The sequence below is a fragment of the Triticum urartu genome, chromosome 2 (genome assembly GCF_003073215.2).
Source record: "Triticum urartu cultivar G1812 chromosome 2, Tu2.1, whole genome shotgun sequence".
NCBI lineage: Eukaryota > Viridiplantae > Streptophyta > Magnoliopsida > Poales > Poaceae > Triticum > Triticum urartu.
The window spans coordinates 243,008,499-243,021,536 of record NC_053023.1 but is presented as its reverse complement, the minus strand read 5'-3'; the positions used below and the strand labels follow the sequence as shown (position 1 = coordinate 243,021,536).

General features: G+C 41.1%; 2 protein-coding genes across 2 annotated transcripts; one reads left to right on the top strand and one right to left on the bottom strand.

Annotated features, from left to right (window-relative positions):
• The first annotated feature begins 712 nt into the window (after window positions 1–712).
• Window positions 713–1,251, top strand: LOC125536934. The gene has a single exon (XM_048700227.1). The coding sequence runs from the start codon at window positions 831–833 to the stop codon at window positions 1,065–1,067; it is 237 nt and encodes a 78-aa protein (XP_048556184.1). The 5' UTR covers window positions 713–830; the 3' UTR covers window positions 1,068–1,251.
• A 51-nt stretch (window positions 1,252–1,302) lies between these two features.
• On the bottom strand, window positions 1,303–10,977 carry LOC125536933 (Fanconi anemia group D2 protein homolog). Its single transcript, XM_048700226.1, has 30 exons — window positions 10,156–10,977; window positions 9,807–10,061; window positions 9,508–9,720; window positions 9,288–9,419; window positions 8,458–8,587; window positions 8,330–8,376; window positions 8,157–8,258; window positions 7,955–8,062; window positions 7,275–7,417; window positions 7,086–7,180; window positions 6,918–6,999; window positions 6,748–6,799; window positions 6,599–6,679; window positions 5,996–6,091; window positions 5,807–5,910; window positions 4,837–5,299; window positions 4,721–4,756; window positions 4,434–4,641; window positions 4,151–4,284; window positions 3,879–4,065; window positions 3,546–3,778; window positions 3,350–3,445; window positions 3,145–3,240; window positions 3,031–3,063; window positions 2,773–2,895; window positions 2,579–2,639; window positions 2,411–2,466; window positions 2,150–2,206; window positions 1,914–2,034; window positions 1,303–1,664 (listed from the first exon to the last, which is right to left on the bottom strand). The coding sequence occupies exons 1-30, from the start codon at window positions 10,903–10,905 to the stop codon at window positions 1,477–1,479; spliced, it is 4,482 nt and encodes a 1,493-aa protein (XP_048556183.1). The 5' UTR covers window positions 10,906–10,977; the 3' UTR covers window positions 1,303–1,476.
• Between the last annotated feature and the right edge of the window lie 2,061 nt (window positions 10,978–13,038).

The window sequence follows — 13,038 nt, the reverse complement described above, 5'->3', positions numbered from 1 at the left end:
CACGAGAGGTATGGTTTTGCTTCCGCGAGAGGCACGGCCATGCCTCTCGGAAACGGAAAAAACATGTTTTCTCTTTTTTTTTCCTTCCATGAGAGGCACGATTTTGCTTCTGCGAGAGGCATGGTTTTGCTTCCATGAGAGGCACGGTCATGCATCTCGAAACCTCTCAGAAACGAAAAAAAATATGTTTTCTCTTCTTTCTTTTTTCCATGAGAGGCACGATCTTACTTCCGTGAGAGGCAACGGCTTTTGAAAAAGAAAAGGAAAACATGCTCCAAGTCCGGTATTTTTGCTCGGTTTTTTCATGAAAAAAAGTTTATCAAAACCTATCAGCATGAATCTAGTTTTGAAGATCTGAACGCAAGGAATCTAACAGTGAAAATGGTTCGAGATTTGAACGCACGGGTTAAGAGATAAATCGTTTTGAATAAATGGATCTAGAAAAAAAGAGTCTTGTCCCGACTTAAAAAGGTGGAAGTGATTTTTATGAAAGTACTTTCTCAATTAGTGATTTCGCACAACAATTTCCGGCGCTCCACCCCAGATCGATTTCTTTCACGACCACCTTTTTTTTAGACAAACCTATCAAACAAGAAATACCACGGCCCAGCTTAAATAAGCGGCCCAGTACAGTAGTACACTAGAAATCCAGGTCCAGACGAGCGAGCCCATCCGCACAAGCTTCGGCGAGCCGGCAGAATCCTCGTCCAGTCCGACAACCAAGCCGGCTAATAACTGTCGTAACCATACCATTCCTTGCTTGGTCAGTCATCTTCAACCTCCAGATCCGCGTTTGGCAAGCGAGTCGCACAAGGGAGGGTTGTGATCCGATGGGGGCGGTGGTGACCGCGGTGATCGCGATCGCTGCGGTGGTGCTGGGCTGGATCACCATCGAGATGGCCTGCAAGCCCTGCCTCGAGACCGGCCGCCGCGCCATGGACCGTGCCCTCGACCCCAACTACGACCCCGACGACTCCCCCGCAGCCAACTCCACCGCGCCACCCACTAGGGAGCCGCTACTCGCCGACCTCTCTGCCTCCGCCGCCGCGTCAGCCAAGGCCATCTGATGCGTTTCTTGCTCAGCGTCGTCAGTGCACCAGTGCTAGGCTTCCTTTCATCCTTACTCCAGCCATGTTTGTCTATCTATGAGTTTGCGTGTTTGGTTCTTGTGGCTTTTGTTATTACAGTATGTGACAAGAACTTGCTTTATGTTATGACATGTTATGAAATGAGATATGGTGGTGATCTGTATATAGGATGCCCTGTATATGCGATCCTGAATTCCTGATTGAGACTTCCAGATTTCTATGCAAAGCAGATGATACCTTGATCTACATTTCTGAATTGGCATTTCAGTATGTCATGCGAGCACGGTGTGCATTGCAATGTACTGTACATACATGTCAAGAATAAAATCTGTGGGACAATATATATGATTACATTGGAAACATTTCGAGATTGGTACCGTGTGTGAGGTCAATCATCCAATGGTGTTGCCTCGTTTTCTGTCTCATCATCATCCACGATGTTGTCATTTTCGTCGGCTGGAGTTTCAGGATCAGTCTCCATCTGTTCTTGTTCTGCATCATTTGGGTCGCCATCCACGTCGCCGTACACCTGAGAGCTTACCACATGCCCATGCAAATCCTTGTGCTTCAGATTACCTATCAAAAATGGAGAAAAGTAGTTGGCATTGCTGAAAATCGTAGATCCAAATGAGATATGGCTGATAGTGTTGTACTCCCTCCGTCTCAAAATAAGTGACTCAACTTTGTACTAAGTTTAGTACAAAGTTAGTACAAAGTTGAGTCACTTATTTTGGGACGGAGGGAGTAGTATACTAACTAGCTAACTGCAGTCTGTGTATAGCTAGGCATAGTTGTGAAGAAATTGCAAATCAGATCAATGTTTACCAATCCAGCAACGCTCCACATTAGAGCAGTGTTCCAGGAGGGCCTTCACTTGGAAGAGAAACCGCTCCATGGATCTCTTTGTGGCAGGTATCTTGCTCGTGATCATTGTTCGCTTGTAACCCTAAACAAGATCGAAATACTTTTCTAAGCATGGAACACATAATTTATGGTATGAACATCGATGATCAAATATTATCGATTGTGCCTGGTGAGAATTAAAAGGCTACCAATTCTACCTTTGCCTCTGCACATATAGTTTGGATTATTCTTGTTGCTTTCTGAAGTTCTTTTATCTGCATAAGTTTTACTTGTCAGTACTAACAGTAAACAGCCACTGTAATTTGGCAGGACAAAAGGCAGCTATTGAGTGGTGCTAAAAGAAGTAAATAACAAATACTCCCTCCGTAAAGAAATATAAGAGTGTTTAGATCACTAAAGTAGTGATCTGAACGTTCTTATATTTCTTTACAGAGGGAGTAACATTTACAGTTATTTACCATTTTAACTATATCGCCGCCATGTTGCCCAAATTGCGTCTCTAGAAAGTTGAAGGCTGCAGCAAAAATAAAAAGGAGCGTTAAACTGAACATGTTTTCACTCAAAGGCAGCAATAAGAATACACCTAATGAAAGTATATGAAAGCTTATCAATTCACAGATTCTCACCTTTAAGAAATGCATCAATGAATCGCCCCCCATATTTAACTGCCATTGCATGCATAGCAACCTATATTTTGTGATTCGATGTGAGATGCATCATTTTCAACCAGCAGTCTCATACATCACAGTACACCATTTCCATTGCATCAGGTGATCAATTATATTAGTATCTCTACACGAGTGACTTCATTGCAACTTACCTTCTCGTGAATCTTACATATATTTGTCAGAGAAACAAACACTTTTACTGATTTGAAAATATCATCCATAACGTTTTCCACTGCTACTCCTGATTGTGATGTAGTCTTCAAGGCTTGCTTGACCTGGAGAAGAGGGAAGAAATTGCTCAAACATTAAGGGATACTTTTTAATATGTTTAGAGACAACAATGTAACATAGTGCTGACAGTAGAATAAATATTAGCAACTAAGTGTAGTATGTGTAACTAAACAACTTACCATCTTGTTAAAATTCCCAAGATTCTCCTCATGCTGCATTAGTAACCCAAAAAATACAAGAGAAAACAAATAAATATCGGATATTTGAAAATGCTCTGGACATCAGATACTTACCAGCACACGGTACCAGGAGTGGAAGGTGGAAGAACACAATGTTGGAAACCCATGCGACAGTTCTTGGGTAGTACTTTTACTTTTGAGCGAAGCTACCTTCAATGATGGAATAAAATTCTAAAAATGAGTGTTCCAAGGCGAAAAGAACAACAACCCAACTGATATCGACTCTGATAACATGACCCAACAAATCGAGATGGACCACCTGAGGCAACACCGAGCAAGCCAGCTCATCAAGCAGAACTGAAGTCGACTCACTATTCCTGAGGTATATTTGTAATATCCTTGGTATAAGATCACCCTGACAAGCAATAAACATGGAACTTGTTAGCCTCTTAGGAATTAGTCGTGCATGCTTATAGGCATTGCACATTTATATGTTAAAAAGTGTTTTAGCTTACTTTACTCTGCCATCCATTTTCAGTATCTTCATTAGGGAAATCAGAAGTTAGCAGCTTATGAGCTGATAACCTAAGCTGCTTCTTTACAAAGGGAATAATCTCTTTGGAGCATCCTACATGCATATTCTTCCCATTTGATTCCCCAGATTTTTCCAACAGCATGATGATGGAATTTAAAATAGATTGCATGGTAATTAGCACGTCAGAGGCCAAAATGTGTGAGAACAAACACACTGCAGTAAGACATGGTATTGAGATTAGGAAAAAGGTCACACTGCAGTAAGACATGGAGAATCACTTTGGCAGTTGGCACAGATTGCAACTGCTGATTACCTGCATCCATAATAGCCTCAAACATTTTAAATGCCCCACAGTACAGATAATCAACATTACTAGGGACCAGAGGTGGACGGAACTCAGAAAGATCATCATCGAAATTTTCAGTTGGCTGGAAAGTCTGTAGCAGCTCCTTCAGAGCTGACATATTTGCTTGATTCAATAGATCTGGCGTGCCAAGTAGCTGCAAAAGGTGCCATATTATGTTAATGCTACAATTTGAGTCATCTTTACTATCAGAAGTAAGAAAAAGATATCCATGCTACAACCTTCCTGTAGCAGCCAAGAACCTCCTTAAATACGGAAGTGGCTATTGAAGACTTGGAGACCATCACGTATGGTATGTGCGGGTTTCCTGCTGAATCCGAATGTGAACTCCAGTTGTCTGGGCTGCTATCTGATCCTACATAGCAATAGTAGTGCCCCGTTGTGTTATTGATCAAAGCAAAGGAAAGGAGGGGTACAGCAGTACAATGCATTGTAGTATTGTAAAAAATTCATACTATTCACGATAGAAGGAACTAGAAGCAGAAAAGGATAATCAAAGCTTACTGTCTTTCATCATTGAAATTGATCCATCTAGATGCTTCCGTAGACTCGAGAATAGTGGCTGGATTTTGCTAAGAAGATCTTCTGTGCTCTTTTGGCAATGAGCGCGAGTGGATTTTGCTTGAGAATTATTAAAAAATGGCTTGCTTGATGGGTTTACATGATCTAGTTTGTTGTTTAGATCACGTAGAAGATAGAGATATAAAGGCAGCTGAATAACGAAAACAGAAAAATCTCAATAATGACACCATACTTTAGTAGCTATATATTATGTTGTTGAAATCAAATACCTCAGATTCATGATATGGATAAGTTGAATCTTGAAACTGTAAAATAAATAAATGAGAACTTGACCATAAAACTTTAAAAGAATCAAAGAATTAAGTCAAACTGAACAAATGCATACCTCTGAATACTTTAATAAGGATAAACAATTCACATGGAGTGTTCTGAATTTAAATCTTTGCATATCCAGCTGAACTGGTGCTGCCATCAAATCTATATGCCCAAGCTCACCAGGATTATTAGCCTCGCTTTCAACATCCTTCGACGTCATTCCACTTGGCAATGGTCGTGAAGATGCTTTCTTTGTTTCTTGGGTGATCGTTACACCTGCTCTTTTGAAAGCATCCAGTATCGTAGATTGCTTGAGCTTCTCATCAGAATTCAATTTATCTGAAGCTGCTTTGTCCTTGCGGCCCTTTTGTCTTTTGTTGGAAGATGGGCCCTCCATGTTGTCTTCCTCCATTTTCTTCCCAGTGTTGAACTTGCTGCTGCTAGTTGACCCAGAATAATTCCCAAGATATCGCAGCTCAGGTAGAGATAGAGGATAAATTTTAAGAAGGGTGTTTAACAAAATCTCGAGTAATCTGCATTTTTTTCAACAAAAGAAGTCAGGTGCATTTGGCAATCATGTCATAATATTATGAAGGGTGCACTAGACATGATAATCCTAGACATATCTTAAGTCATACATGTTCCTTTTTCTTTATTAAGCTCTCTAATATCTAATGCAAACTGTAATAGAATGTTTCTGTTCAGACTTAAAAATATTTATTGACAAGCACAGATGAAAAAACTTGCCTGACATGCTTGAATCAGAAATTTCAAAGAAACAGTACAAAAATTCACCATCCAATCCCCCATTAATACCCCCCCTGTTCTCCTTTATAAGATGTTTTACACATTTCAGACACGCCCAAAACAGTTCAAAGCGGACTGGCTAAAACGTCTTATAAAAAAGAACGGAGGGAGTAGTATTTAGTGAAAGGTTGGTTCTTTGATAAATGATGATGAATACAGTACAAGTAGCATGCAATATCTATCCAGGTGTAGTAGATATGGTACTCTCATCACTGTTCAAGCAATACACTCACATTAGATTTCTCAGACGCTTCAAAAGTTTAACTGCTGTCTCATCCCTTACTCTTTGTGACACATTAACAACTCTGGCCGCAACTTGTGTGCTGAAAGCATTAAGCTGCCAATGATGCCACCAATTTCAGATATAGATATCATATAATTTCAAGCGTTTAGTCAGTAAAACCAGAAGATTCAAAACATACCAACTCCCTAATCCAGTTTATCGCAAAGTACAGTGAGTGACACACTGTTTTTTTCTCCAGTGCTGACAAGCTTCCCCATCTAGATTCATCCAGGTTCTGTCCGTTCTCAAATCCAAACCAAGATTAATTATTTTTCAGTCACTGAAGGACATCTCTCTGATAGTATAAAACTACTTTTGGAAGTTCTATATATTATACAGAAGTAGTGACACATTTGCACTAATATATTTGCATTTGTTATGTTTTTCAAAACAACTTTGAACCGTTGACATCTGCAGGTTGATATTTTTTTTATATGAATGGTAGCGATTGATTATATGAAACCAGAATTTGTGATTTACCATTTATTATGAGAAACTATTATAGTATTGTTGATTACATGTAGGCCAGTTCTAGAGAAACTTTTCGTCAGCTCTAAAGAAACTTGCAATTTTTTTGTGGCACCATTCTGTGTGTGTTCTGGCGGAGCAAAGGCAGGTTGCAGAATAATATTTAAGATACATAATGCAACAAAACTAAGACTTAAAAGAATGGTGTTCCTGTATAATTAACAAGTTAGGGGTATCGCTTCAAGTTTCTAGAGAGCAGACTGAGCGGTATAACCTTTGTAGAGGGAAGATGCAAAGGACAGCCAAGGAGTGCATTTATTCCACCAAGTGAGCCTTCACTTCCTGAACGTTCAATCTTCGATATAAACAAGAAAGTTAGTTTGACCATTAAGACATGCTGGATTACAAGGCTATGGCACTTACGGTAGTTAGTAGTAGAAATTGGGAAGGAAGGATCTGCAAGCAGGCTTGAGACCTGGTATGAGCATACATAACAGTATTATAATATTCCAGTATAGGTCATATTCAGACTAGTTAGTAACCAAGTACCAACCAAATAATGACCATTAAGGCCTTAACAGCTAGAATTGTACCTTTGTTGCGAGGTGGACACTAGTGGCAAAATATTTACGCATACTGGGGAGATATTTCCATCCAAGTTCATCCATAATTCCCCTGAAACCAATGTCTTGTCAATTACACTTCTACTTTCATCATGTGTCAAGTAGAAATGTACATAACTGTCAAAGCATCTTGCTAACCTTCAATGCTCTCGCAGAGATATTTTTCTGATAGCTGGCCATCCTCAAGATCAGCAAGAAAAAGGGTATCAAATTCTGCAACATGTTCTCCAACCCTGAAAAGGCCAGTTAGTGAAATGAGCTATCTTACATGAAGAAAAATGGATCGTCTCCTTTTTCCGCATGCAGTAGCAACCATTCTATGCTTACCACTCAATAATTGCAGAATGAAGAACATTGCTCTCAAATAAAGCAGATAATTCATCATAGAGAAGAATTAAGGGCAACGTCACAAATTTGCAGGAGTTAACAGTCATATTTAGCAGTCCCAGGGCCTCCTCACAATTTGGTTGCTGCCAAACAAAACAAATTTATAACTAACAAAGCAACAGCAGTATTTCATGAAGGCGGAAAAGGTAGCTGCCGTGATCTCGGATATTTTAGATGCAAGAAGCACAGCTTGAGACAAAAAAGGGAATCCAGCACCAGGTTAGGTATACAATTTAGGTGTGTGTTCCTAATGCTGATGCTTGCTTCACTTGTATAAAACCATGGTACTACTTTGTCCATTGCTCATGTTATTTTTGAAGCATCTAACTAACAGAGTATTTCTTTAATTATCAGTAGGAAACTCTTACTGTCTAGTAAGTAATGTCATGATTTATATCGTACAAGTATCACTTTCAAATGAACTAGCACAGGACATTAAAAGTTTTTGGCTAATTTTAAAGATAAATAGGTGCTGCTACAGATGCTCCTGTAAATGCTAGCATTTACATACAAATGTATTTTTATATACCCAGGAGGTCAGAAAGTGACAGAATCATTCAGCATGGTTGTTTTAACACGAAAACAACATTTATCTTGAATTTCATCATGACCAAGCAAACCTGAGATGATGAGTAGTTCACAGCAGCATTTGCATCTGCAATAGCTGAAACTATCCTTAAAGCCCCAATTATTCCCATTCTCTTATACTTCATATCTGGATTGCTAACCTACAAAGTGCAAGCAGACACGGAAAACAATAATTGAAAGCCATAAACCCTAAAAAGCCTTCTTGGATGAGCCTAGTCATAAATGTAATCATACCTGTTTTCTCACTACCATAAGAAGTTCATTAGCAACAGAAGAGCCACCTGAACTAGTATTGAAGCCAGCAGCCAGTGCCAATTGACAGAAGATCTCGTAAACCTACTTTTTTCATAACTGATGTTTATCATGAGAAAAAAATAGGAGTAACGGATTAAAAATATTTCGCAAACCTTTCGAAGATTATCTTCATGAAAACTCTCCAGATAATCTAAAATACCTATGTAGTAAAAGTCAATGTAATTCAAATTATTCCTCAGTAGCAAGCACTAAATACATAAGACTTCAGAAATAACAATACCAGTTATATGTGAAGCTATAGGGATGAGTTCCTCAGAGTTGTTGGATGTCAAAGAAATCATAATATCCAAAGCAGAAGAAACTTCGTAACTGATCCCAGAACCTATATGAGTTATCAATGAGCCTACGAGCTGCACAAAATGGTAGGACATTACCAAACAAAGAACAGACAAAATATATAAACAACAGAAAACTGGGTATGAAACATAAGAGAAACTGGTATATGCGCCAAGAAAGTTTAATTGGATGGATTCCCAACAGAAGGATGATAGTCTGCCTAAGCCTTATAGTTTGCAGATAAACGTAGAAAAATTCAGCTACAAACCAATAGCTGTCCAGTCACCACCTCAAATGGTACTACTGCAGCTAATCTGACAAGTGACAACACACAACCTTATCACTCAGATGTTTCATTGGCACAACAGTGGTATTTTGGCAACTACGACAACAATTGCACAGATTACTTTTTGAATTAGTTAATTAGTTCTCAAATGCAAGCCAACTGGTTGAAAACAGTAAAACTATACGAAATAGGAAGCAGTATCAGAATCAGAATTTCTAAACAGCCCTTCCAAGAATTATGTTCATTAGCTGGACTTATGCATATGCATTCAGTAGAGCATGTTCAAGTTTTATTTCACCAAAAAAATGTAAATATATGTGAAATGCAACAAAATTCGGTAAACAGCCTGCCTGAAATCCTGAATTATAGGGAAATTATTTTTTTCAAAAATCAACAGTGCATACTAACCCAATTTGCCTACATTGGTAAGTTCTTGATTTTCAGTACATTCACGACAGCAAACAGAAGTGTTGGCAACAAAGGGGTACCTCTTGCCTGGAGAAAGTATCACTGAATTCTTCAAACAAAGCCGTGAACAAATAGGTAGCAAATTCTCTAGCCTTGTCTTCCTTGCAAGCCAATAGGTAATCGCTCACTGAGAGATATGACATAAAATGGTCCTAGTGCAAGTTTTTATGTCTCAGTCAGCATGGGTAGGCAAACATACGTGCTCACTTGACAGTCATTACGAGATACCGAAGAACTGACCTTTACTAATTCAGTATTTCCATGAATGCATTGGTGAAACAATGTCTCCCGGATATATCCTTGTAAGATCTTGGATTTCAGTATTTTCTCAGCACTTTTCTGCAGAGCACCCCCATTGGCATATATGAGCATGATGAGCCAAACATCAATCACTTTGTGATCCCTTGCATGGTCAACTAATTTCAACTCCTTCAAGAAGGCCTCACAAAGCATCTGCATCAATAAGAAAGCAAATTCCAGTTGAAACTCCAACGTGCAGTGCTGCATTCCGAGATACGGTGTAGATTAAGATACCCTACATTCTTAAACCGGAGGCCTGATCTCAAGGCATCAAGGATTGCTCCATCAGTGCTAGTTGCTGATGCCTTCCCTTTCAGCTTCTTGCTCCGAGCAGCACGTGGATCCACCACACCAACAAACTTCAGTTGCTCGCGGATCTGCGATATAATCCTGCCAACATTGGCTGGTGTGGCAGACAGCAACAAGAACCTGAGTAAGTGTGGCATCTGATCTGCATGAATCGTCCGGATGCATGATATTGCAACTGTAACCGCCTTCAAATATTCCCACAGCACAAGACAACTGTTAAGCCACAATGTACATCATCATACACAAAACAAGAAGAAAGAAAATCGTTGCAACAATCACCTGCTCCTGCAGCAGCGCATCGAGGTTAAGGTTTGACAAAGTGTCGAGCACAGCAACCACGACTTGGCAGTCCTCCTGCAGCAACTTCTCCAGAGCGGAGACCACAGCAGCATGGCTCTGGTCGCCCACAATCTCCGGGATCGAACCGATGATCTCCTTCTTGAGCCGGGGTGGTGCTACCGAGAGCACCTCCATAAGCTTGGTGACAAAGGTGTCGGCATCGACAAGGAAATCAAGCCAGCGGAACTGAGCAACGATAAGCCTCCCCACGTCGTCCTGCAGAGGCACCCCATCGAGCGCGTCGTCGTCGAAGTGCTCGGGCAGCTTGTCGAGGAGGAGCCCCAGGAGACCGGGCTGGAGCGCGGGGACGGAGAGGAGCACCCGCGCCAGGCTCTGCGACCGCGGGGAGGTGGGCAGGAGTAGCTGGCGCAGCCGCGTGGGGGACTCGGCGAAGGCAGCGAGCCCCGCGAGGAGGCGCGCGGGGAGGTCTGCCGCGGGGTCCGCGGCGAGCGCGCGGGTGAGGCGGGGTACGAAGGTGGGCGCGGACGGGAGGGAAGGGGGCAGGTGCGGCGGGACGAGGAGCGTGCAGCCGGCGTCCGCAAGGAGCGCGGCTGCCGCGTCGACGGCGGAGGGTTCGGCCGGGGTGGGCACGGACGATGTCGCTAACGGCGGCGGCGGCGGCGGCGGCCCGGGTGCTGTGGGCGCCGGCGGTGGCCGCTTTCGCGGGTTGCTGCGCTGCAGGAACACCATCGCTGATCGCCGCTACCAGGAAGCTTCTTCGGGATTTTGGGGGGGATTTAGGGGAATGAAAGTTTCGCGCCACAGATACAGAGGGAACGCTTCTTAATTCACATTCACATCATTGTATCAAGTTCAGGACCCTCTGACACGTCGGGTCAGATGATAAACCTTGTGGTGGGTGAGCAGTTTCCAAACTCTTTGAGGGCTTTTTTGCAAAAACCATTCGGACCACCTAGGATCTGTTGGATCTCGGATCCAATGGCTCTGAGGAGCTCGCATCACCACATCATCTAAGGTGTGGTAGCACATGATATTCTTACACACTACGGTGATACAAGCTTCGAGTCAGATCCAATGGCATCTAAGTAGTTTTTGTACTGATTGTGTGTAATTTCCAAACACATTAAGATTTCTTTGCAAAAAATATTAAGACCTTCTGTGAGCCGCTAGATTCATCCAGGAACTCGTTGGGCACAACCCATCGGTGTTTGGGAGGGTGGGGCCAAATGTTTAACAAGTATAATCTAAACCCTCATAAAAAAGATCTTCACAATTTTATCTAAGGTTGGGGGTTACCCCCGACAATCTACATAGCTCCGCCTATGCAATTGGCGTAGAGGGAGCGTCTATGTGTCAGAGAGACGACGCGAGAAAGCGAGGTCAATCGAGTCATGTATAGAGGGAGAGATCGAATGAGTGTGGTCTAGTGTACACTCGAACGTGAAAGACGATACACCGAGATATCGTGCGACGAAGCTGTGGTGAGGAATGGATGGAGATAGTTGCCGAGAGAGTGGCATAGATAGACTTTGTGTGTGTGCGCGCAGCGTGAAGGTTTTTTACATAGGCAACGTATCTCTCTCTCTCTATATATATATATATAGGAGTAGAATTTTCTACAAGTGCTTGCCACAGAACTAGTTAAGGGTTTCAATGGTGCAAAAGTTCTTAAAAATTCTGAAAAAAATACTGAACCAGCACACATATAATGTAACATGATCCAACGGGGGGATTAAAGAAATACGACTATATGTGTCCTGGACAAAAAAAACAAATAGTTCAGTATATATTTATGTCGCGGTGAGCTGAAATGCTTATTATTTTTAGCTAGGACACATAAATGCATATTTTGACAATCCCTCCGTTGGATCATCTTATTACATTAGAGAGATGCTCCCATATTTATTTCATATTTTTTGATAACTTTTGAACCGTTAAAAGTTTAGGAACACTTAACTAGTTCTGTGGCAAGCTATGGTAGACACAGTTTTACATATATATATATATATATATATATGGGCGCTAAAATAAACCTAAATGTAAAATTGCTAATCCTACTTGTTGGTCAGGCTGCGGGTGCGCATTCGCTAAAGTAGCACCAATGAAACTGTCGTAAAAGAATTACCGTAGTGGATGTGCCACCCCACCAAACCAGCCAACCAACTTTATTTCTTCCATCGTAACAATTTTACTAAATATAGTAAGAACTAGTAAAGGATTACTACTCTTCCCTTGCTCTAGCAATTAGCCAACTCAAACATCCTCCACGAGAGGCAAACATAGTAACAAAAACTCTCATCTGCAAATTAAGCGTAATAAGGGACTGGATGTAGTAATGGAAACCACGTGCATCAGATAACCACTTTAATTTGCATTACTATGTTTGCTAGGAATTTTACTATAAGGAATTAGGTGAACAACTATATTACTGGGCATGGCAGGTCTAGTGCATGTAACTTGTAACCAATTTAATTATGTTACTATGTTTGATTTAGGATTTTACTATAGGGAATTATGTGAATAACAACTACAAGACGGTAAGAAAGTTAATTTTGTCACTGTGTTTCCCATGTATTCTACCAGAAGGTATTAAGGAGAATAGCTAGTACGAGAAGTGGTGTGGGTATGGTGCAGTAACGGATTTAATTTTGTTACTATGTTTTGCATGGTAATTTATTTGGAGAATTTTGGTGAATAGACAATATAATTTGACGCAGAGGATTGATGCATGCAGCCCGTAACAAATTTAATACCATTATTTTATTTTGCTAGGGAGTTCACGAGGAGTTGGTAGATGATTAGTTTGTTAGGCCAATGGACGCGCTTTGTCCGATATATATATATATATATATATATATATAT